The 24971-nt window shown below is 43.4% G+C and overlaps 3 protein-coding genes across 3 annotated transcripts; 2 read left to right on the forward strand and 1 right to left on the reverse strand.

Annotated features, from left to right (window-relative positions):
* The first annotated feature begins 2220 nt into the window (after positions 1-2220).
* fabp3 (fatty acid binding protein 3, muscle and heart) lies at positions 2221-6382 on the forward strand. Its single transcript, XM_035431540.1, has 4 exons — positions 2221-2492; positions 5435-5607; positions 5819-5920; positions 6163-6382. The coding sequence occupies exons 1-4, from the start codon at positions 2423-2425 to the stop codon at positions 6214-6216; spliced, it is 399 nt and encodes a 132-aa protein (XP_035287431.1). The 5' UTR covers positions 2221-2422; the 3' UTR covers positions 6217-6382.
* A 2805-nt stretch (positions 6383-9187) lies between these two features.
* zcchc17 (zinc finger, CCHC domain containing 17) lies at positions 9188-17072 on the reverse strand. Its single transcript, XM_035430952.1, has 8 exons — positions 16975-17072; positions 16629-16707; positions 13259-13316; positions 12459-12559; positions 11960-12051; positions 11537-11637; positions 10634-10758; positions 9188-9917 (listed from the first exon to the last, which is right to left on the reverse strand). Exons 2-8 carry the CDS (start codon positions 16704-16706, stop codon positions 9720-9722), a joined length of 753 nt encoding a protein of 250 aa, XP_035286843.1. The 5' UTR covers position 16707; positions 16975-17072; the 3' UTR covers positions 9188-9719.
* Positions 17073-17120: 48 nt separating this feature from the next.
* snrnp40 (small nuclear ribonucleoprotein 40 (U5)) lies at positions 17121-24687 on the forward strand. Its single transcript, XM_035430951.1, has 10 exons — positions 17121-17375; positions 17981-18110; positions 18537-18630; positions 19499-19664; positions 19760-19882; positions 20121-20241; positions 20343-20425; positions 22371-22432; positions 23594-23697; positions 24129-24687. Exons 1-10 carry the CDS (start codon positions 17262-17264, stop codon positions 24176-24178), a joined length of 1047 nt encoding a protein of 348 aa, XP_035286842.1. The 5' UTR covers positions 17121-17261; the 3' UTR covers positions 24179-24687.
* The last annotated feature ends 284 nt before the right edge of the window (positions 24688-24971 follow it).

Below are 24971 nucleotides of genomic sequence, written 5' to 3' on the forward strand. Positions count from 1 at the left end.
AAAGCTTACCTGTTAAAAAGTACATATGAACAATTTTCTTGACCTGAAATGAAAATCACCATCAATTAAAACCTAATGTCTGCAGTTAAAACAAAAACATAAGATCAATCCTTATCAAGAAAAATCTCTTATTCATCCATTATATATTTTTACTATTAGTTGTAACACTATAATAAATAGCAATAGATAACCAGACATTTAGATGCATGTTTCCTTTGTTTCATTCTAAAATTAGCTATATTGTTCCTAAAATATAAATCAGCTTCACCCAATAAGTATCATGTTATTTATTATGTTGCTATTTATGTTTTTAAAGATTTGACTTATCACTCTCTCCCTCTCTCTTTAATTATTTTTTCTTTTTCACAATTTCTCTTCTTCTCTCTTCATTTCTCTCCCTTCTTTTCCCGTCTCTCTGACCACCTGTGTACATCCAACACACATGTACAGCACATATCTATTTAGTCACACACGTAGTGCTCCTGTGTGTATATGTGAGTGTGTGTGAGTGAGAGAGAGCATGTTTGAGAGAAAGTGAATACACAAGTGTGTGCTTGCATATGAGGGAGTGCCTATTGCATAACATATATTACTCCAGCACTGCACATGTCCTCAGGAGCTGAAACGAAGTTAGTATGCCTTTGCCTGGAAAAAAAACCTTCAAATAACTGATCATCAGTCATCATCAGTGTCACCCTGCAAAGCCCCCTCACCCCCTAAATGTTAGGTGCTGTGTGAGACCCTAAATGTTAGGTGCTGCTGTGAGACCCTAAATGTTAGGTGCTGCTGTGAGACCCTAAATGTTAGGTGCTGCTGTGAGACCCTAAATGTTAGGTGCTGTGTGAGACCCTAAATGTTTGGTGCTGCTGTGAGACCCTAAATGTTTGGTGCTGTGTGAGACCCTAAATGTTTGGTGCTGCTGTGAGGGTTTTGGACAGAGGACGTGTGACAGTGGTATAGTCGGACCTTCTACCCGTACAAATCCTCCTCAGCCTCATTCAGTCATTTTCTCTCATGCTGCTTTTCGTTTAACTATTTTCTTCCTTTGCTTAACTATCGCTATTTTGATAATTGTTACTAATTGGACGCATTTCTCCTTCAGATTTTCCCATTATGAAGGTAAAAGGGTCATGCCAAAATCATTTGGACTGTTTACTTTACCAGCTAGTTTAATACCACAACTGCATCCTACTCAACCCATTAGATTATTTTGCCTTGTTACCTTTCTGTTACCATCCATTCTACCTCTACGCCAGGTCAGCTCCTCTGTTCCTCCTAAGATTTCTTCCCATGAGGGAGGTTTTCTCCCCACCATTTTAGTTGTCCTTGCCGCTGGGGACTTTTTTATTTTATTTTATTTTTTTTTTACCTCACTTGCTTACTATTTGGGGGTTCAGGCCTGGTTTTCGCCCAAATTAGGGTTTCTCTGTAAAGCAATTTTGTGGCAGTTCACTGTAAAAAGCGTTATATAAATAAAATTGATTTGAAAGTGGATGAATGGAAGCTGGCCACTGCATATGTGCATTGAGGTTAAGCGTGAACAGGCAACAGCTGCTGGAAAGTCACAGTAAATACCCCCATGCTCCGCCCTCCACTACACCATGGGGAGGGGCACACAGCCAAACAAGAGGACACCCATGACGTCCCTATTGACCTCTTTGCTCTAATCAATTCACCACAGAGACATGCTTGTGCATCTGCACTAGTTTTTCTCTCTCTCCCACTCTCTCTCTCTCTCTCTCTTCCTCCCTCCCCCATACTTTTCTTGAGTTTCCTTACCTCAGTTCTTTCTTTTCAGTCTCTAAGCCCGCATGTCCCTCACCACCCCCTCCCTTAAGTGTCCTTTCTCCCTCATCTCTCTTCAAGCTGTCTCCTCCACTCCATTTTGTTTCTGCCTCAGCCTCTCTCACCTCCCCTCTCAGTTTCTGATCTCCTATTTTTTTAACTTCATTCCCATGATGCACATTTGCTTTAACAAACACATAGATGTATAGGAGAATATGAACAGTTACAACAAAAGGAACAAAAGGAGATCAAAATTAAAGAGTGCTTCCTTCTCTTTCTTTTTTACTTCTCTTATTGTCTCCCTTCCCCTTTATCTCTGCGTTTCTTTCTTTGTTCCTTCTCACTCATTCTACTCATTGATCTATTTCTCTCTTGCACTTAGTGTTTTCTCTCTCTCCTCTATTTCTCTCCCTCACTTGCTCCCTTCCTCCCTCCCTCCTCCCCCCTCTCTTAGACACCACTCTCTTGGTCTCTGGCAGATGACATCACAAACAGCCGGTATAAATCGTCCAGTAGAATCAAAGGATCAGTGTGCTGCTGACTTAGTTCGTTGGTCTCTCTCCCTCTCAGCCTCCCTCTCTCTCTTTCGCTCTCAGGCTTTCATTCCATCACACAGCTCCAACGCCCTGTGCTAATCATGGATCATTTCCTTGGAACATGGCTACTGAAGACGAGCGAGAACTTTGATGAATACATGAAGGAGCTCGGTAAGTGAGAGAGGATGTGCGTGTACATGCGTGTGTGTGCATGTGTTTGTGTGCGAGTGTGTGTGCATTAGCATTTGTGTGTGTGCATGTGTGCAGGAACATTCACAGGGGAGTAAGAGGTGCGTGTAAAAGGGTGTGTGTGAAACAGAGAGGGAGAGGTGCTTTTGTGTATGTGTGTATGTGTATGAGTAAGACGTGGCATGTGTGAACATGCTTGCGTTTAAGATACGTTAGAAAGGGAGCATGTGCGTGTACGTGTGTGTGCTTGTGTGAGAGAGGGAAAGAGAGAGAAAGAGAGAGGGAGAGAGAGAAAGAGAGAGAGGGAGAGAGAAATAGAGAAAGAGAGACAGAGAGAGAGAGAGAGGGAGAATACAAGGTGCATGGACATCCACGTGTGCTGCACTCAGACAGGCTGTGCCGTGGGGAGGAGCTGGATGGGCGGGGGGTGAGGGGGGGTGGGGGTAGGGGGAGGGTGCTGGAGGAGGGAGCTGGCTGCTCTTAAAGACTGTCAGCAGAATTGGTTGGAGAGACCTTTCCATCAATCATTTGATTGGGTCCTGTTCTGCAAGTTTAAACTGAATTTTTCTGAAAAGCTAACCAGCACTGTGATTAATGTGATTGGCTAGCCGTGGCATGATCTCAGAAGTGATTGCATCAAGACATCTATACCATCAGTCACCTGCTTCCCCTTATACACTCACTAACTAGACTCACTAACACACCAGTATCCACACACATATGTGCATACACGCACATTCACACACAGATGCATGCAAACATACCTGTGCACTCATTCCCACATTAAAACACACTCACACACAGTCACACTTCCATGTTGATATCCACACACCAAAACACTCGTGTACACTCATATGTGCACACTAACACACACTCATATACGCACGTGCACACTCACTCACCTCATATTTCAGTGTGTATTTGTTTAATTGATTCATTATCTATACTGTGGGTTAACCTTGAAAGATAAGCAGTTGGTCAGTTTCATCATGGTCAGAGAAAGAAAAGGTTACTTCCTCACTCACCTCGGTTTGGGTAGAGGCTGTGGGCTGATTTTACAAGCGGGGGGGGGGGCTACAGGAAAGGCACTTCACAGGAATCTGTATTTGAGTGGAAAGAGAGGGAGGGGCAGGAGAGCACTGGAGGGGCTGTAAGGCAGGTATGTTGTCCTCTCTGACCCAAAGTGCGCCCCCTCCCCCTTTTGTCCGTCTGTGCTTTGGGTTCAGACCCTTAAACATGAGGCCATGTTATGTACACAGTGCAGGTCATTAAGTTCAGCACACTGCACAGTTGGCGGGCCACTATTGCATCATTTCGGCACTGTCTGTGGTCAGCTGACCCACTTTTAAGAGCTGGGAAGCACACAGACCTGAGCGGGTCTGGAGGACATCGGCCTGTGCCACACCCCTCCCGCACCTCCCCCTAACACCGCTCGCTCAACGAGGAGCCGGTGAAAGCTTGAGGAGGCACTGACGAGGCGAGCACAGGCTTATTACCTGGCGAGGCCACAGATCAGACAGACCGGCATGGCAGGGATCGATGTGAACAGCGGCTGACGAGGCCGAGCTGCTCCCTGACTGTTTACTCTGTGGATCGTGTGCTGTGTGCGAGGCGCTCAAAGCTGGCAGGGTCACAGCGACCTTCCTGCTCCCTCTCACCCACTGAGCTGTTTGTGCGTGTGCGTGTGTGTGTGTGCGCCGTGCGAGCATGTGAGTGTGTTTGTGTGTGTGTACGCTGTGTGAGCATGTGTGTGTGTGTGTGTGTGCACCGTGCGAGCATGTGACTGTGTTTGTGTGTGTGTGCGCCGTGCGAGCATGTGAGTGTGTTTGTGTGTGTACGCTGTGTGAGCGTGTGTGTGTGTGTGTGCGCGCCGTGCGAGCATGTGAGTGTGTTTGTGTGTGTACGCTGTGTGAGCATGTGTGTGTGTGTGTGTGTGTGTGTGTGTGTTTGGCTACTGCAGTAATAATTTCCAGCTCATTTACCTGACTTCTTGAGTGTCACTTAAACATGTGACAAATGTCACCTGATAAAATTTAACCACAAGCAGGGGCTGAATACTCAGTGAATATCTGATGGCTCAGGTGACACTGCCTGACTGTTTCTTTTCCAGGATCCAGGGTGGGAGGCAAGGGGACATTTGCTTTAGGCCTTCTCTCCATTGGCTAAAGCAATCACAGTGCCTGTACATGTGTGCAGTTCCCTGTCACACTGAGCTGATTCATTTCTGCCCAGACCAGCTTTACCCAAGTGACTGTCATCTAAAGCTAAAAAAATTGATTCTGGGCTCAGGTTATAGAAAGACAGAGAGAGGTCAAGGAGTGGCCAAGGTCTTGTGGACCCCTGTGTATGCTGGTTTTCCAACCACAATTGCAATTCCAGAATTCAAACAAGCTGTTAAATTTTATAAATCGCAAATATTGCACAATAAGCACAATATTTTTCATGGCATGCAAAGTTCTGGCATAATGTGGGTTAAGGGGTAAATTAGTCCTCCAAACATGAAAAGCACCTAATTTATAAAAATTAACAGCTCCTTAAAATTCTGGGATTGGAATTGTGGTTGGAACAAAAGCGAGAGTTTGGGAACTACTGCTCTAAGGATAAGCACACATTCAGTCCCATTCCCCAAATACTATCAGACTGTGATACATTTTTTCCGAAAAGCTGTATATCAGCATGGAATGTATGGTATGATGGGCATCTGAACACTGCCAGTTTGATTTAATACACAATTCAAATGTGTATCTGGCTGAGAATAGCCTAACCCACAACGAGCCTGACATGAGCGACTATATTGGTTTTACTAGTGACAACTTGAGAAATGATTTGCGCGTGTCCTTTGTTTGTGGGAATGGTTACGTTGCAACGCAGCAAAGGCACGCGATGCGATAATGAAGGGTCACATGTGTGCTGTGCATCTCCAGGGGTGGGCTTCGCCACGCGGAAGATAGGGAACACAACTAAGCCCACCCTCATCATCGCTGCGGACGGTGACAAGATCCAGGTCAAGACCCAGAGCTTGTTAAAGAGCACCGAGATCAACTTCAAACTGGGCGAGGAGTTTGATGAGACCACAGCCGATGACCGCAAGGTCAAGGTGAGTGCCTGAGGGCTACTGCCCCTACAGTCACACTGCATCTACGTTACATCTCAATGGGCTTACAAACGAGGACACGCTCGTAGATCAGCTACACAGACACCGCCAGGGTAATGACATGCATCTAGACACTGACCCCATAACTGAAACCTCGCCATGGAGACCAAACCCCGCCCTGACCTTTGACCTCTGCGCATCCTCATGTCTGCAGTCTGTGGTGACGTTGGATGACGGAAAGCTTGTGCACGTGCAAAAGTGGGATTCTAAGGAGACATCCCTGGTGAGGGCAGTCGATGGAAACAAACTCACACTGGTCAGTACTGTGCGTCCGCACACGTGTATGAATGAGCTAGCGTGTACATAAGGAGATATGAATTATGCATGTGTGTGTATGTTACAGACATGCATACATGTGTATATCTGTGTGAGAGCACACACAAGTTACTGTGCACACATGTCATTTCATGTGTGAATATTAAAATGTGTACATCAGCTAGAGCTGTACTAACCGGCCTCTCTCTCTCTCTCTCTCTCTCTCTCTCTCACTATCTCCAGACTCTGACTTTTGGTAACATTGTGAGCACACGCCACTATGAGAAGGCTGAATGAAAGATCCTGGAGCCCTAACCCTCCCCTGCCCCTCAGCCATCAGAGGACAAGGTCCCGTCCTTGGGTCCAACACTCTGCTATGGGTGTCCTCCTCCCTCCCCACCCCAAACTCTTTGTACTGCCACCTTCTGTCTGAACACTGAATAAATACTAAATACAAACTCTCCTTCTTTTGTTTTGATGTGGCACATTTCCTCCACCTCTCCCAACAAGCCATTGGCCCTTGCAGGGCTGCCCAGCCATTTTCAAAGTTTTTATTTAATTGCACATCCACACTAGAAGCTATTTATATTTTTTAAAAAGTTCTGGAGTCATGGAAGCAGTGAGGGAGCAGTCCAACGTCACCTTTATGTGCGCACATAGCCACACCACTGAACACTTGAACCAGGCTATTTCTGTCTGGGAATGCACAAGCATTGCTATGCAGCTGTGATGTAATGGCATACAGAGCATGGGGTTGTAATGAAACCCTAAAGCAGGACAAGTGAAAGTAAATCCATGGCGGCTGGTTTTGTCGTTTGCCAGACCGGCAAAGGGTCACGTTGCTCTCACTGTGCTACCATGCCAGTCTCTGAATTGACAGTGTGACTGCAAGGGCATTGGGCTAGACTGCAGGGTCAGGCACACTGCCCAAGGGCCTCTACTTAATACACAGGACAAAGAGGGAGGGAGTGTGTGAGACAGAAAGAGAGGAGTGACTGTGGGAGATAGAGGAGCAGAAAGGCAGAAGGTTATTCAGTGAGTGTAAAAAGAACTAAGGGGGGGTTAAAAGAGTGTATGAGAGAGATATGGGGTTGAGAAATGTGTGTCGGACAGAGAGAGAGGAGATCACTGTGTGCGTATGTGAGAAGACAGAGGGTGACTGGGAAAGAGAAGGGTTTCTGTATGGGTATATGTTACAGAGAAAGAGGGTTTGTGTGTGTGTGAGAGAGAGTTGGGAGAGTTCCTGTGTGTGTGTGTGTGTGTGTGTGGGTGCACATGAGAGTTTCCAGGTATATGTGAAATTGTGGGTTAGTGAGAGGGAGTGAGTTAATGAGTTAGCGGTGTTGTTGGAACAGTCTGCAGCTCCTGGTCTCACACTGTGTGACAAAGAGATCAAATATTTGCTTTATGCAGATGATCTGGTCCTACTGTCACCCACAGAAAAGGGGTTACAGCAACACCTAGATCTTCTTCAGCAATACTGCCAGGACTGGGCCCAGGCAGTAAATTTTAAAAAGACATAAATTATGATTTTTCAAAAGAAGCCCAGATGTCAGGAAAACAGATACAAATTAACTCTAGGTAACACCGCCCTAGAGCATTCTCTGAATTATACCTACCTTGGTCTGACTATCACTGCATCAGGAAGTTTCCGCATGGCAGTAAATGCATTAAAAGAAAAAGCTCGAAGAGCAATATATGCAATAAAAAAAGACAACTTTTCAAACAAAATATCCCAATTAGAATCTGGTCCAAATTATTTGACAGTGTAATTCAGCCTATTGCGCTTTATAGAAGTGAGGTCTGGGGTCCACTCAGTCAGCAAGACTACACTGCATGGGACAAGAATCCAATTGAATCCCTACATACTGAATTCTGCAGAAATATCTTGCAAATACAAAGGAAAACACCTAACAACGCATGTAGAGCAGAATTAGGCCGATTCCCATTGGTAATAAATATACAAAAAAGAGCTCTAAAATTCTGGATACATCTCAAATCAAGTCCCAATGACACGCTACAATCTAAAGTACTAAAATCCCAAGAACTGAACCCAGAAAAGAGTCCCCTCAGTCAGCTGGTACTGAAGCTTACTAATTCTATAACCCAAACTAACCCGCATCACGCTCAGACCAGCACTGCTTACCAGCCGCAAATCAGAATAACCCAAATTATGCAACAAACAAAAAATTTGTATTTGGAACATTGGGATAAAGAAACCAAAACACAAAGTCGACTAAATTGCTATCAAACCCTGAAAAAAGACTATACTCCAGCAGAGTATCTCTTCTCTGTCAGAGATACAAAGCAGAGACGGATCCTGACCAAATACAGACTCAGTGACCACACCCTTGAAATTGAAAAAGGCAGACACAAAAATTCATGGTTACCAAAAGAAAAACAAATATGTGGTCACTGTAAGACAGGAGAGGTTGAGACAGAGATGCACTTCCTCCTAAACTGTACAAAATATACAAATATTAGAAAAATATATTACCACAAATTTTCAGAAATTATAAAAAACTTCCATTCTTTATCAAAGAATTAAAAATGTGCAGTCCTATTAGGACAAGGACCAACAGCCCCAATTGCGGCTCAATATGTCTCAGCTTGCCATAACCTGAGGGACACTGAGTGACCATCCTACATAATTATAATTATCTATTTATTTATTTTATTTTCTTTAAATACTTGTGCTAATTGAACATTAATATTGTTATTTTATTTTTTTTTTTTAAATAGAATGTTAATTATTAGTATTCCACTGTAAATATGTATTTTGAATTGATTTATGATGCTTTGGCAATATGTACCTATGTATTTCCTGCCAATAAAGCAATTTGAATTTGAATTTGAAAGACAGAGAGAGAAAGAGAAAGACAGAGAGAAAGACAGAGAGAGAGAGAGAGAGACTGCTATTCTAATTTGAGCACATTCCTGCAGCAGGTACAGAGACCAGTGTCATGTATCTGGTGACCAGTTGCCAAATGGGTGAAAGGTCATAAGGGGTGTGGCTTAAGGGGCACAACACCTGACCTTCCCAGGAGGAAAAGGTCAAGCGGTGGTTCAACCTTTGCTCCAGTACAACAAAGAGGGGCTTAATAATGAAAGTTTTAAAACTCTGATGCCAGTTTTAAAGGCTTTGTTCTCCAACCAATGTTCAAATGCAAACACATTATTTTGAACAACATGTCTAATAATAACACAATTGTTTTGTCCCATTAAAATGCTACAAATCTATTTAAACGGTCAGATATGCAGAGAGAGGTCTTGTTTTTAAACACAACTTTAATGTTCATAACAAAAAAAGGAACTAATCACTCATTTAGGTTTATGGGTTCTGTCTGTGTCAGGGTTAAGGGTTCGGTTTGACTCGTGTTTGAAGGTTCCATCTAACATTTTGAGGTTTGAGGGTCCCATAAGTCACATTTAAGGGTTGTTTGAATCAGGTTTCAGGGTTCTGATTGGGGCAGGTATAAAGACTGTGTTTGGTCAGGTTTCAGGGTATTGTTGAATCAGTGGTACAGGTTTTTAAGGGACCATGCCATAGAAGGATGACCATGTTATCCAAGAGTGTCTGTTAGAGAGTACTGAACAGAACAGCATCCAAACACGCCTCCTGATCTCTGCCAATCACAGAGACAGTAGGTTCCAGCATGTCAGGGTAATTTAACCCTTGTAGATGCAGGAAAGAGCTTGAATCTAAGCCCAATGCAGTTCTCTCACACACACACACACATGCACAAACACCTGCTCGTACACACACACATATACAGACAGATGTGGCTATCCCATCCCCCTCACTCCCGTTTCTTGTGACTCTTGTGTTTCTGCTTCTTCTTCTTCTTCTTTTTCTTGTCTTCTCTGCTCACTGTCCCACTGGAAGAGCGCCCTCTCTTGGCCGGCCCCCCGTCATCACTGTCGCTGCTGTCCGAGTCGGAGTCTGACGAGCTCTGCTTCTTCTCTTTCTTCTTCCTCTTCTTCTTTGACTTCTTCTCCTATCGGGAGGGAAACCAACATACGTCAGCAGAGGAAAGGCTCACATTAGCTCAGATTTAAAATGAAAGGGTCTTCAAGCGATACCAATGCGAGAATAAAAGATACACTTAAAATCCCAGAGTCTTGATTGGTTGCAGAGGGAGAAATAAGCCACAGATAAGTGGAAAAATGAATTGTGGTCTTGACTAGCTTACGACAAGTATTTGGATAGCAGTAAAAATTACCTGCTGCTGTACTTGTAAAATATATGGTAATTTAATAACCTATGGTGACTAGAGCTATTGTACGTTCCCAGTTCAGTGCTGGCTAAAAAAATAATTACATAAATTGAAGAAGAATTTGTTTGGATTACTTCTTCTGTCCCATAAATTATTGTAAAGTTCAATGCTCACACAGTGAATACATTATATAAGGGAGATCAACCTTACCCCTCTTCTTTTAAAATAGTCTGGCAAAGACAGAATTTTCAAGCATCAGCATTTTCTGAACTGCAATAAGGGCTGTCATGGGACCTCGTCAGCATGAAGGGTGATGCAAGCAACACCAGATCTCTAGTTCATGACAAACAGGAAGGAATAGGGCAACAGCTGTCTGTCCCTCTGCTCTCAAGGACCCACAGTCACATGGGCAAAAACAGCCAGAGCTCATCCTGCCCCTCCTGTTCACCCATGACCTGCACTGCAACTGGACCTCTCGGCCACCGGGGGGCAGTTACCTTCTTCCGCTTGTGCGGCTGCTCGACGGTCAGGTTGGGAACCTCTTCCTTCACCTCCTCTTCCTCATCCGGAACCAGGCTGTACTGCAAGCCAGGCTGAGAGAAGCAGTCTTTGGCAAAGTGGCCTGCGAAGGTTTATACACAAGTCACCATTGACTCCCATATTATACTCCTTCCTGCATAAACATTCACTTTCACTCTGGTAAATGCGACAGTGCCCCCCAAAATTATTCACACCCTTATTACACAAAGCATGTGTCAGGAGGAATGGCCAAATAACCCCCAATGAGTGCAACAATCTAATAAAACATGATAGAAGACAACTCAGCAGTGATATCCTTGTAAAAAGAGGGTGCAGAAAGTTTTATTTATTTATTTTTTTAAACATGTGCACTCCTATATATATGTCCATTTTGCATGTCTATCCGATTGTTTTATTGGCTGGTGTAAGTAAATGTCCAAAGGGAACAAGTATACTTAGCATTTATAATGATGTAATTGGCAGGGAAAAGAAGAAGGGGGAAAAACAAAAAACAAAAAAAGTTTTGTGGGGAAATGTGAAGTTGTTTATGAATTCTATCTATTGACACGAGGTCAGAAGGAAATTACATAAATTAATGGGGAAAAAATAAATTAATTTCCCCATTTTTAACCAATAATTGAACCAGTACCCATACCCTGCTTTGCTCATTTTTGTCAAGAGTCATACACAGCCATACACTCACCTATTTTTGGAGGGCACTACACTCCCACAGAGCAGCATCCAGTTTTACACTGACATACCATTTTGCACATAGCCTCTCTCTCACATTTTCACACGCATATTCCCTCACACACTCATTACAGTGCTGCGACTGCACCATGCCAGCACTGGTCCCGCGCATCTCTCGCTCACTGACGCACCTTTACACCCACACTTCTTGCAGATGGTGTTGAGAACAGCCTCCAGAGTAATTCTCTGACCGGAGTGGTCTCTGAACTGTCGCCGCCTCCTCTCATCCTGCCTGGAAAACACACAGCCACACGCTCACCTCTATACCTGCGCATACGTACAACCACAAACATTTAACTGTGCGGTGAGGAGCTGGGCTTGTAACCTAAAGGCTGCAGGTTTGATTCCCAGGTAGGACACTGCCTTTGTACCCTTCAGCAAGGCGCTTACCCTGAACTGCTTCAGTAAATATCCAGCTGTATTAAGTGATGCAATGTAAATGCTATGTAACAAAAAAAATTTAATGTGTGTAAGTCGCTCTGGATAAGAACATCTGCTAAATGCCTGCAATGCAATGTAATGTAAGGTGACAGAAAAGTATATCAGAAACATACTCTAAAGCAACGTTATTTGGATCCAGGTCTTTCCCCGTCCCTTGATTGACAGATTTCATTGAAAATGAAAGTTTAACCTTCTCATCCTGTATCTGGAACACAAAAATATAGAATAAACAGTACAGCAACAAAAACAATGCACCTAATGCAAAACTGTAATCTGCAGGAGAGAATAGATGTTACACTGTAATAATAAGCTGAAGGCGGGAAACAGAGTTTGGCTACATCTGAAATGGCGATAGTGCTGTAAAAATAGCAGAATTTAACACAAACTAATCGACTAAACTTACTCATGTTTTTCACTCAATAATTTTCAATAAAATATTTTACCTACCATTAATAGTGATAATTGGACACTTAAATATCGACTTATACATCAAATAATAAAGGAATAAACAACCAAATATTCCTTTATTATTATCATATATTTGAATACATATCTGCAAAAAAAGAGTATAATGAACTAACAACCCATGCCGGTGGGGCTACAGGACTTTACCTCTCTCCCTATGACCTTTATCCACACTCTCTCACCGACATCCACAATTTCAGAGGGATTCTCCACGCGACAGGAGGACATCTCACTCTTGTGGACAAGACCTGTCAGTGCAGGAGGGAAACACAAACTACCTCAGCATAGTGAAGAGAAATATACACACTGCAGAGAGTGACTTCCGTGCAATCAGAGAGTACACACAGGCTTATACAGGCTGGAGTAGCACTCAAGAGACTGGGTGTGAAGACAGAAGACAGAAATACACAGTACAGTGTAATAGTAATAATAATAATAACAAATTTGATAAATTTGTAGAGCGGAGTACTGTATCTCATGGAGTACTGTATCTCGAAAGATGCTTCACATACAAATAAAATTAAGATAAAATTAAGGAAAAAATGAACTAGAACAGACCTTAAAATGCCAAAGAAAATGTAAAGGATAGCACAAAGGATTACATATACCTAAGATGAACCGCAATAAATATCCACACATTTATGACACAATGGTTTAACCAGAGACAAAATTGTATTTATATATTTAAACCTCATACTAATTCTAAGAACTTAACACAGTTCTTGGCATTAGTGCCATAGTGATGTCAGGTACATAATGGCTAGTCTTTAAAGGTTGTTAGCCAGGTCTGCCAATATTACTCATATAAATCCCATAAATCTCTCATAAATGCACTTATGTCCCCATAAACTGTAAGTCGCTCTGGATACGAGCCTCTGCCAACGGACTGTAATGTAATGTGTTGTAACACAATGCAGCCATTGACACTTGAAACAAGACAATTTTACCTTGCTTTCTGCAACCAGGGATTTTCACAAAGGCTCCATAAGCCGTGACAGTTGCCACCTGAAATACCAAGAGAAAAGACCACAGATTGGCAAGAACAGGGTCAAAAGAAAGGTCTGGCAAATAACCAGGAGTGAAGGCGTTTCAGGTAGAAGAGCGGGCTTACAAGAAGACAAAAGCGCCACAGATTGGGATGGAGAGAAGAGCGTTGCGATCAGGGGAGTAGATTGGCCACAGATTGGCAAGGACCGGGTTAAAAGAAAGGTCTGGCAAATAACCAGGAGTGAAGGCGTTTCAGGTAGAAGAGCGGGCTTACAAGAAGACAAAAGTGCCACAGATTGGGATGGAGAGAAGAGCGTTGGGATCGGGGCACAGGGAACAGAGTTAGCATTTTGAAGATTAGACAGGCAGGTACTTAGAAACCTTCAATGTTCTGCAACAACATTGTGCCAAGTCTGGCAGTGTTAAGCCCAAAATTTTCAAAAGAAAGCCTTTCTATGGGGGTATTATTGTCTCGAGAATAAATACATAAATGCAACTGATTGAAAAAATAAAATGTAGCTGATCTACAAATAAATGCAACTGATTCACAAATAAATGGATCACTTGCATATACTTGTGGATTTTTGAGACAATAATACTCCCATGACTTCTGTTTGAAACAAAGATACCGTAATACAGAATGAAAATTATTTTGAGTGCATTACACACTAAAATGTGTTTGCTTGTTACAAAACAAAATGCAACTCAAAGGTATACACTCTTTAACTGTATTAGTGAAAGTTGACCATTAGAATGTGCCCTCCATGTGTTTCAGGTCTGTTGGACAGATTCAAATTTTGAACACTGGGGGACTAAAATAGCAACGTTTTGACACCTAAGATAGCAGTACAGAAAATGAAAATGCAGACAACTCACTGAAATTTAGCTCAGGGGATAACATACCACCCAGGAGGAAATTCCAGCTTGGTTCCAGCCTGGTTTTAAGCTGGTTTGGAGATGGTCAAGCTGGTTTGAAGCTGGTTTGGAGATGGTCAAGCTGGCAACAAGATGGTTGAGATAGCAACCATACTGGCAAGACCATGTCCAGCTGGTGGACCAGCTTGGCACAGACAACAGAACATCTCCAAAGTCCAGATGGTAGCCAGCTGCAGCAGATAATTGGGCAGAAGCTGGCTCCAGCGCTAATGGAGCAGAAGCTGGCTCCAGCGATAATGGAGCAGAAGCTGGCTCCAGCTAGATTCCACCTTAGGCCAGAAGCTGGAATTTCCACGCGGGCGTAACGTTATCGTTAAAAAAATGTTCGTTTGCATTCTGGGCAGATGTGAGTGAAAGCGAATCTATCTGTTATACTCGCAGCACTTATGACACAAGCAATGCTGAAAGCGCTGTCCTAAAATTTCTTCTTACCGTGAAGAGTATCGTATGATATCATGAAAGACATCCAGCACCATCATAATATTCAGGATATAATCCATAGTTAGGACATATAAAAACTTAGTGAGTCTCGTGTTTTTGGGTTAATGAAAGTGACCACACAGCCAAAGATGTTAATTTTGAGAAATCATTGAAAATGCATAGATATAGGACACAACCTTATTCTTGAAGATACAGTTACCAGTATTTCATTGTCTACACCTAAATATTTTGGAACTGCTCAGCTGTCTGAACTATTTGTACTGGTCGGGGTAGACCTAGTGGGGAAACTGAGGGAAACTCCAAGAGGCCATATTCACATATGCTTCATGATCCTGAACAAATTTTCACTGACTGAAGACGGAAATTCAGGCCATCCTATTATCATGCACATTCAATGATTTCTCAATAATAACATATTTGCCTGCTTAGTCTCATTTACCCAAAAACATGCCTGTGACTCACTTCAGTTTCCGTATGTACTAGCTATGAACACACCACTGAATTTAATGATGGAGTTGTGCTGGGTGTCTTTTATAATATCGTATGATACCCCTGCAACTCATTCAGAATGCTGCAGCTCGTCTAGTCTTCAACCTCCCTAGACACTCCCATGTCACTCCCCTGCTCACTACCCTCCACTGGCTGCCTGTTATAGCTCGCATCAAATTTAAAACATTGGTCCTAGCATACCAGGCAGTCAAGGGATCAGCCCCAGCATACCTCCACAAGATCTTCAAACCCTACATGCCAGCCAGACCCCTTCGTTCTGCTACCTCAGGACACCTGGCACCTCCCCCTCTTCGCACCTGCGCTTCCCGAACACATCTCCAGTCTGTTCTGGCCCCACGATGGTGGAATGACCTCCTCATGGAGGTCAGAACAGCTGAGACACTGACCCACTTCAAGCGATGACTGAAGACTCAACTCTTCAGGCTGCACCTCTCCCCATCCCTCCCTACCTCCCTGTAATCTCTTAAATGACTGTAAGCTTAGGGTTGTAACTAGGCAGCTGTTTTGTAGGTGACTTAGTTAATGCGCCTGCCTTAACTACTGCTTGTATTTTTGCATAGACTTCGTTGTTGCTGTGCTCGTTTGTGTTAGTGTTAATCAGTTTAACCTTCAGGGTCCAAGTTGAACTATGCGGTTGTTCCCTGCACTTGGACTGGTACTTCTCTCTAGGGTTTTCGACATACTTGTTCCTGGTTATGGTTATACACTTTGTTGTACGTCACTCTGGATAAGAGTGTCTGCCAAATGCCTGTAATGTAATGTAATGTAATGTATGATCCTACTACTTGAATAACCAGTTTTAGGCTTAAGGGAACTGACACGGTGGACCAAACAAAGTTTCATAAGCACACCAATATAGAATATTTTCTTAAAGTAACAGGGTACTTGGTGCACTGTTGAACTATTACACACTGAAAGTATACTGAGATTTGTACCTGAACTTCTTTGCTACTTTTAGCAGATACTCAAATAGGCAACACAAAATGATACTAAAAAATTGAACCGATAGTAAGTCACTATAAATTTAAGTTACTTTTGAGTTTCCTTAACTAAAATGTGAGCCAGCTTAGTCCCAAATGCTAGTGGGTCTATATTTAATCTTCACGTATAGCCCAGTTTTCTTTTCTTTTTTGTAAAGGGTGCAGGGCTAGACTATTCTAAGCATTTTATTCAGAGCTGATATAGAGGAGTATTTTTCTCGGTTTTGATGCATGATGGGTTATATCTAAATGCAGTGAGAGCATATAACGTGGTAATACATTTCTAGTCACTATTCATGTTAAGAATAAATTTTAGGACAGCGCTTCCGCTTCTCCGAAAATGCTGCAAAATGCGCAAGGGTAACAGCGATAAATTCACTTTCAGTCACATCGGTCCAGAATGAAAACAAGTTCTTCACTGCAATAAATTTTACGACAGTGTAAACTGTGGCCCAGTCCTTACCTCTCCGCGGATGATGCTGTAAAGCTGCGGTAGTTCCTCCAGATTTACCGTCTCCCTGCCCCGGTACCCATCCATCATTCTGCAAAAATAGATACAGAAGCTATTTAAGCGAACACAAGCTATATACCGAGTTGACTGGTTAAGTGTAGCTAAAACTAGCAATACGGGCGTAGACTAGATGCATCTGATGTGAGACATCAGCAGCAACCCACGGACTTTTTGTCGTAGGTAAATTCATATGTTAACAATGTTATCGAACAAGATGCATTCGCCATAATTCCTCTAATATATCCTGGTGAGTTTTGAATTCGCTTCAAGTCCCAATCACTTGTTTATATTCACCTACCTGTATTTTAAAGCTCGCCGTTTTCGATTCTATTGAGAATATACTTCCGGTGCAAAGAATGATGTCAAGACCGTTTGACCAATGAACTGTATAAGAATAGTGCGTTTGACCAATAAAATTTCCCCTGGATCCTGTTTCGGGAGGAAGTTCACGCCTCATAATTTTGTCGCCCGGTTTGTCGTGAGGGCTTGTGTGTGCTTCGCGGTTTGTGCTGTTAAAAGCAGTTCCATTGCATTGATTTAAAGGAACTTGGTTAATAACTAAGTACATTCAGTGACTGTATAATCATGATTGAGCCAAAAAAGAGAGGGGCGACAGAAATGGCAGTGGTACCCGCTGGGATCAAGAGGCCGAGGACGGAACTTGTGGCTGCGGCGCAGTCGCAACAGCTTGTGTCGATGGTAGAGCTTGCTTGTTTTCCATTTGAGTGGGAAATTCAATCTAAGATACAATCGCTAGCTAACTGGTGATGTTTTCTGCTATAATATGACTTGAGTCCTGAAATAGTTCAGTTTGATGGTTGGTTGCCTGTTATCAACCCGATTCCAAGGAATTTCCGCACAATGTAATCGTAACTTTTACCAATTAAGTTTTTTTTTCCGCCTAGCTACTACCTCGGACCTGATTTGCTAGCCAGCCATGACAACAGTGATCAAACTTTAATTATAATAACACCGGTTCATACAGCTGTGAGAAAGCCTTGTTAACAAAAATGCACTGAAGAAGTTATAATCCTTCGTTTCATATTAAGTAATAAACTCTGTGCAGTCGCCATTGAACAGTTTCACGCTAAATTGTATTTCCAGGCAAAACGATTTGCTCACGATTGCTGTTTGTTTCTAAAGGTAATGTTCAGGTTTACTGACATAGGGTAGGATCCGTCCAGGACTTGATTAAACTCGAACCGCGTAGAACCGTCGGGATATGTTCAGTAAGGGAACCTTGTCCACTTTGTTCAGAAGTCTGATCGTGTGTACTGTGTGGTAACCCTCTCTGTTGTGTTCAGGGCCCTCCCCGGAGCTCCAGCCTCCAGGCTCCCATAATGCTTCTCTCGGGTCACGAGGGAGAGGTGTACTGCTGCAAGTTCCACCCCAGCGGCTCAGGGCTGGCATCAGCTGGCTACGACAGGCTTATCTGTGAGTCTAAATTTAATTTCCCCAGGTCACTTCGGTCACTTTAGTGACTTAATTGCTGCCAATCCCCTGATTATCTCAGATCAGAATTTAATGCAGTATGCTTGCTCTCAAGGCAACTTTCAGAACTTAATTTTACATCGCCTCACCCTGTACTGGTGGATATTTTAGGGCAGCAGTTCAGGTTCAGTGCCATGTTCAAGGGTACAACAGACTTCCTTACCTGGGGATTCAACCAGGTTCTGGCCTCATTACAAGCCCAGCTCCTTAACCAGATGGGCACCCGTTTGCTTGCTTGCTGACCCCCTACAGAATGGTTTAGTTTGGGCCACTTCCTCTGAACAATTTCACATAAGAAGACACTGTCTGATATCTCTTATGCAGAACCAACTCTGTATGTTGAACAGTGGTTGTTTGTTTTGTCCTCAGTACTGTGGAGTGTATATGGTGACTGTGACAACTATGCCACCCTCAAGGGGCACAGTGGAGCGGTTATGGAGCTTCACTACAACACAGATGGAAGGTAAGCCTGACGTTTCTTAAGAATGTGGTGAGGCAGAGGCGTCTCCATGAGTCATGTGTTCTCCCCGCTTTTTCTTGGTTATTCTTGCCATTTACTCTATCATCATGACATTCTGAACGGAATAGACATGGGATTTCACTAAAATTCTGTTAGTGGGGTTTTTAGTCCACATTAGACCTGCATACAATTTATTCAGAATTCTTAACCCATTTGAAATTATTCACTGTGCGCATGTACGTGACTGCTTTACAGAAATGGCAGGTGTTCAGGAATAAATTATGAAAATATTTCTCTCTCCCACCATTCTGTGCAATCAGCATTCATCCACTCATCTCTGGTGATTGGATGTTTGCCATTGAATGGAGGGATTTAGCAAAGCAATGCTAATTTGTTTCAAAAAGAATGAAAAAATGAGAAAATGATCGCTCCAACTCAAAGTAAGCATGCTGACATGTTCTCCCTGTTGGTCAGAACGTGGAACATATCTAGAAATCACATGCAGTCCAAAGTGAAACCTACTGGGAATATGTGTTCACTCATAAATGACACTGATGAGTGGAATAATACATTTTGTTTACGTGATAACAGAATGTTAAGAGCATGCGTTCCAAATTCAGCTAGCGGTGTCATCCTGCACTTTGCTCTGGCATTCACATAGTCTCCTAATCAGCAGCTGCCTGTGTCCTCACTCCCCAGCTCTCACAGGACGAGTCTTTCATTTCACACACGTGTGCTAAAGGGGTAGTGGCAGCAGGCAAGTGGTTTCAGAGAGCTTTGCATTTTGGGTATGGTTTTGCAGCCGCAGTCGGTGCAAAATGAATCCATTTTAAATGAGCTTCTTCCTGATTTGTCCTCTCTGCCCCTGCAGTCTCCTGTTCTCCGCCTCCACGGACAAGACTGTGGCAGTGTGGGACAGCGAGACAGGGGAGCGAATCAAGCGCCTGAAAGGCCACACCTCCTTCGTTAACTCCTGCTACCCTGCCAGGAGGGGGCCGCAGGTGGTCTGCACAGGCAGCGACGATGGCACCGTTAAGGTAACTGTGATGTCACAGAGGGGGGGCCGTTGATGTCACAGAGGGGCGGATTTGGACTTGAAGAGGTGTTTGATGGGTTTGCTCTGTGTCCTCAGCTGTGGGACATCAGGAAAAAGGCATCTGTCCACACCTTTCAGAACACTTATCAGGTGCTGGCTGTCACCTTCAACGACACCAGTGACCAGATCATCTCTGGCGGCATCGACAATGACATCAAGGTACGCAGCTCTGCCTGCAGTCAGAGTTGGAAACTCAGTCTAGGTCAAATGTATGTGAATCGTCACATGCAACATACTGATAAAATCAGAAATTTGACAATGCTCAACAAAACATGTTACTAACCAAATCGTATAAGTGAAGAATGTTTATTGAATTTAAGAAACCCGCTCCCTATAAATCTTTCGCTCTCTCCCTTTTTCTTTTCCTCTCTGTCCACCGTCCCTGTGTGCCTGGCAGGTGTGGGACCTGAGGCAGAATAAGCTCATCTACACCATGCACGGTCACGGAGACTCACTGACAGGGCTCAGTCTCAGCTCCGAGGGCTCCTACCTGCTCTCCAACTCCATGGACAACACAGGTGAGCGCCTTCACTTTGGCTGATGCTTCTGTGAGCAGCCCCACCCCCTGGTGTTCAGCTCTGACCGTCCCTGCCTGTGTCCCTGTCTGTGTCTGCCTCAGTGCGCATTTGGGACGTCCGCCCCTTTGCTCCCAAGGAGAGGTGCGTGAAGATCTTCCAGGGGAACATCCACAATTTTGAAAAGGTGATTATCCGTTTCTTAAGGCCAGTTTAAAAAAAAAAAAAATAAAAATAAACATCACAGGGCCCACATTGTACTTGTGTTCTGATGGCAGGGTGATTTTCTTTGTTTCCAAAGAGGAAAGTCCTCTTTTGGGAAACAGAAAATCGATGGATATGTTTTGACCCAATTCATCCCCCATGTCCTGTAAACATTCTGAAATACATTGGATGAACAGGTTTAAGGGGTTATGGTTTCAGCATGCTTCAAACCAACTGGTTCGTATGATGCCTTGTCTGACCACGTCTAACAGTGTTGTTGTACATGCCTTTCCCAAAGTAGACACAGATATTCTGAAGTCTTATTTTTTTTTTTAAAGATTGCAGCAGGCAATGACTCAGACAAAATAATTACTCCTGTATCGTCAAGTCAATTGTCTATTGATGCCTGACATTTGTTTCGTTTATTGATCATAATACTTACACAGCTGTTGGTAGCATTGTGCGATTCAAAGAGAAAGCTCTTATTTTGAATGAATAGTCGAAAAGGGGTTTTAGCTTGTTCAGCGTGCGTAAATTAAAATGGAAATCGCTCCTAGGGTTTTTAGCATTAGGCCTATTAGCCTGTGTGGCAAAAAATTGTTTTGTTCAGAACACCAGAACATTATTTGTAGCTTATTTCATCCCACTTTGGTTATAAGTGTCATAATAAAACTATGAACGACACACATTTACTATGTTATTACTGTGAGTTGGCATATTATGGCAAAAATGGTTAGGCTATTTTTATTAGAACGCAAGAGAATTGGACTAAAATGCAGATTTTGTAATGCGTTCCAGCGATGGATCATTCCATGGGCTTCCATGCTGAACACACTCAGTTTTTTTCCCTAGAAGCTGTTCATGTGAGTGGTGCAGTTCTGCTTCTTCTGATGTTTATTGGCGGTTGGAAAACAACTTTTGAGAATTTATAGACCACCCGAATCAATGCCCATTGCATACCAGGCCAAACGATGCGGAAAGTGGGCGCAGACGTCGGAATGTCCGTTTTGCAAAGTTACAGAAAATGTTGGATGCAGACCACCCCAATCCAACTGTTGGAAAGGAGCTTTCTGATACTGTCTAACGTAACAGCAGTTTGTTTGAAGCATGCAGAAGAAACGCAAGTGTTCTTCACTATTTCAAGATATGAATGTTTAAGACTGTAATACTGAACGTCTAAACTGAAAATTAAATTAATCAAAAACGCATTAAATCAGTGAGAGAAAACCGATGAAGTGTGAACAGTCTGAATATTCAAGGAAGACTGCACTTTTTATATGAACAAAGATAGTATGACCGTGGAAGCATGCCTTTGACAAGTAACATGGTTTCATTAAATTGTATTCATTTAGCTGATGCTTGTATCCAGAGAGGCATATAATATGGTGGAAACATCAGTGCATTCACCTGATTAATTGGTGCAATATTACCAGACCTGGCTAAGAACATTCCTAGATCAACCAGTAAAGATTCCACTAAAGCACTAATCCAAGCTAACTATGTATTCATTTAGAATTTGTAAATCCCTGGTTTACCACCTCCATTCATAACAAGCGCTCAGAAGAGAAGCCTCTAGCCTAGCCATAAAAATCTAGAACCATAAAAATGTGATAGCCTACATTAGTACAGAAGGCGGGAGTGCTACGGGGTGGGGATGGGAGGGGAACCAAGATACAGTCTGAAGAAGTGGGTTTTCAGTCTGCGTCGCAAGACGGCCAATGATTCCTCTGTCCTGACCACTTTGGGAAGTTCAGATATTATTATTAAAGTGTCATAATTTCTGCTGCATGTCTTTTAAGCTGTGAAGAATCCGTTGAATACTATTTGTCCTCTTTGATGGTGATCGCACTGTACAGGGATAGAGGAGATTGAGCTCTCGAATCCCTGCCCTGTAAGTGGTGCGGCTCTGACGCTCTGTTTCCCTGCAGAACCTCCTGCGGTGCTCCTGGTCCACCGATGGAAGTAAAATAGCAGCAGGCTCTGCTGACAGGTGAGTGACGAGCCATCTCTGACGAGCACACTCATGCGCACACACACGCGTGCACGCGCGTGCATCCTCACCTGTGCCATAGATGTGCTTATGCAATTACGTCCACGTGGGGTTTTTGCAGGTTGGGGGGCTCAATCATGCTGAGATTCAAGTGTGATTGTGCAGGTGTATACAATTCCACACATGCGCGGTTGTATTATAAGATGTGTATGTTATTAGAAATGGGCTCGATTAAATGTGTGAACGATTAAAAGTAAAAGGATCCTGTTTCCACTGCGAATTACATTGTGTTCACATGCATGTGGTTGTGCTGCAGATTGTGTAGTTGTGTCTATATGGGTGTGGTTGTGCTACGGGTATGTGTGTACAGTCTTGTTTACGTGCGTGTGGTTGTGCTGCAGTTTGTGTGTAGTTGTGTTTATATGGGTGTGGTTGTGCTACAGGTATGTGTGTATAGTCTTGTTTACGTGCGTGTGGTTGTGCTGCAGATTGTGTAGTTGTGTCTATATGGGTGTGGTTGTGCTACAGGTATGTGTGTATAGTCTTGTTTACGTGCGTGTGGTTGTGCTGCAGTTTGTGTGTAGTTGTGTATATATGGGTGTGGTTGTGCTACAGGTATGTGTGTATAGTCTTGTTTACGTGCGTGTGGTTGTGCTGCAGGTTTTTGTGTGTACAGTCTTGTTTACATGCATGTGGTTGTGCTGCAGTGTGTAGTTGTGTATATATGGGTGTGGTTGTGCTACAGGTATGTGTGTACAGTCTTGTTTACGTGCATGTGGTTGTGCTGCAGTTTGTGTGTAGTTGTGTTTATATGGGTGTGGTTGTGCTGCAGGTTTGTATACAGTCTTGTTTACGTGCGTGTGGTTGTGCTACAGGTATGTGTGTAGTTGTGTTTATATGGGTGTGGTTGTGCTACAGGTATGTGTGTACAGTCTTGTTTACGTGCGTGTGGTTGTGCTGCAGTGTGTAGTTGTGTATATATGGGTGTGGTTGTGCTACAGGTATGTGTGTACAGTCTTGTTTACGTGCGTGTGGTTGTGCTGCAGTGTGTAGTTGTGTATATATGGGTGTGGTTGTGCTACAGGTATGTGTGTACAGTCTTGTTTACGTGCGTGTGGTTGTGTGTACAGTCTTGTTTACGTGCATGTGGTTGTGCTGCAGGTTTGTATACGTGTGGGACACCACCTCTCGGAGAATCCTGTATAAACTGCCAGGGCATGCAGGCTCTGTCAACGAAGTGGCCTTCCACCCTGATGAGCCCATTGGTGAGATCAGTTCATTATTATTCTCTCTCATCCTCCTGCCCCCCCTCTTTCTTTCATCTACACACTCTTTCACTCTGCCACTCATCTTCTTATTACCTTTTTGCTCATTTCATTCTTTCTGCAGCTGTGTCCTCCTTCCTGTCTCATCCTCCCTCTCTCTCACTCTCCCTCTCCTAAATCTATATTTCATGCCCATAAGCTGATGTGTGGAGCAGGGGTCATAGACTGGCTGATTTTGAATGTTTGCTGGAGTAGGCTCTTCTCTTACTTTTGAGCAAAGCCTTTATTTGAAGTGGATCCTGCTTCACAGTGGGGTGTACAATGTAAAGAGCATGTGCTCTCTAAGTGCCCCGTGTAACACTCTGTTTGTATAATGGTATATGGACATGTAATTCTGTGTAGCCATATAACTGTATGTCCTGTCTTCACAGTTCTGTCGGGCTCCAGTGATAAGCGCCTCTACATGGGCGAGATCCAGTAAGGGTTCCCCAGCCGGAACCAGCAGGTCTGGCGCCAGGTCCTACACAACATACGACCTCCCGGACTGCTTCAGAACCCTGCTGTGAAGAGACCCAATGTGTGCCACCCCTGCAGGAGCTGCGCTGTGACATTCTCTACCTGTTAAGGGCGCTCTTAAAAGGGGAGTGTCCACTTATCAACTGCGGGGTTGAGGGGTTCATGGTTAATGCTGAAACAAGCGCGTGAGCACACATGCTCAGACTCACACACACACACACACACACACACACACACACACACACACACACAAAGTTTTCTCACGGACTTTGCTGAACCCCCTCCCAACCCACTCTCCCCTCTGTGACTTAGAGGGGTGTGGACTGCAGGCTTTGAAAAAAGAAACAGTTGCCTGTCATTCAGGGCTTATTTTTTATTGTATTTTTTATTATTATTTTTTTTTTACAAGATTCATGGTTGTAAAAAACATTGTAATTTGCTTTTAAGTGGCTCAAAATAAATTCACTCTGTTCATTATGGTGTCTGCGTTTTTATTTGCTACCATTACACTATTCTTTGCAAAGTATCAAGTCCTATTCAAAATGTTGATGAAAGTGGCATTTATTTTAAGTGTAGTGGGTATATGTACAGGCTGCATGTAAAGGGCAAAATTTGATCATAACGTAATTCTGAGATACGAGTCGCGAGCTAGCAGGGTCCTGTTATTGGAGATGGTGGTTGAGATCCGCAAGCTCCGTTTCACTCCCTTTGTGTCTCCCACTGGAGGGCCTCGCGCCCGGCTGCGAGAAGCAGTCATC

Source organism: Anguilla anguilla, chromosome 8 (assembly GCF_013347855.1).
Source record: "Anguilla anguilla isolate fAngAng1 chromosome 8, fAngAng1.pri, whole genome shotgun sequence".
Classification (NCBI taxonomy): domain Eukaryota; kingdom Metazoa; phylum Chordata; class Actinopteri; order Anguilliformes; family Anguillidae; genus Anguilla; species Anguilla anguilla.

Bases quoted from the DNA above. Each gene is read 5' to 3' on its own strand.
- fabp3 (XM_035431540.1), top strand. From the start codon at position 2,423: ATGGATCATTTCCTTGGAACATGGCTACTGAAGACGAGCGAGAACTTT. The intron at 2,493-5,434 runs GTAAGTGAGAGA...GTGCATCTCCAG, and splicing joins TGAATACATGAAGGAGCTCG to GGGTGGGCTTCGCCACGCGG. The intron at 5,608-5,818 runs GTGAGTGCCTGA...TCATGTCTGCAG, and splicing joins CCGATGACCGCAAGGTCAAG to TCTGTGGTGACGTTGGATGA.
- zcchc17 (XM_035430952.1), bottom strand. From the start codon at position 16,706: ATGATGGATGGGTACCGGGGCAGGGAGACGGTAAATCTGGAGGAACTA. The intron at 11,638-11,959 runs GTATGTTTCTGA...TGTGTTTTCCAG, and splicing joins CCAAATAACGTTGCTTTAGA to GCAGGATGAGAGGAGGCGGC. The intron at 10,759-11,536 runs GTGCGTCAGTGA...AAACCTTCGCAG, and splicing joins CAAGAAGTGTGGGTGTAAAG to GCCACTTTGCCAAAGACTGC.
- snrnp40 (XM_035430951.1), top strand. From the start codon at position 17,262: ATGATTGAGCCAAAAAAGAGAGGGGCGACAGAAATGGCAGTGGTACCC. The intron at 17,376-17,980 runs GTAGAGCTTGCT...TGTTGTGTTCAG, and splicing joins CGCAACAGCTTGTGTCGATG to GGCCCTCCCCGGAGCTCCAG. The intron at 23,698-24,128 runs GTGAGATCAGTT...CTGTCTTCACAG, and splicing joins CCACCCTGATGAGCCCATTG to TTCTGTCGGGCTCCAGTGAT.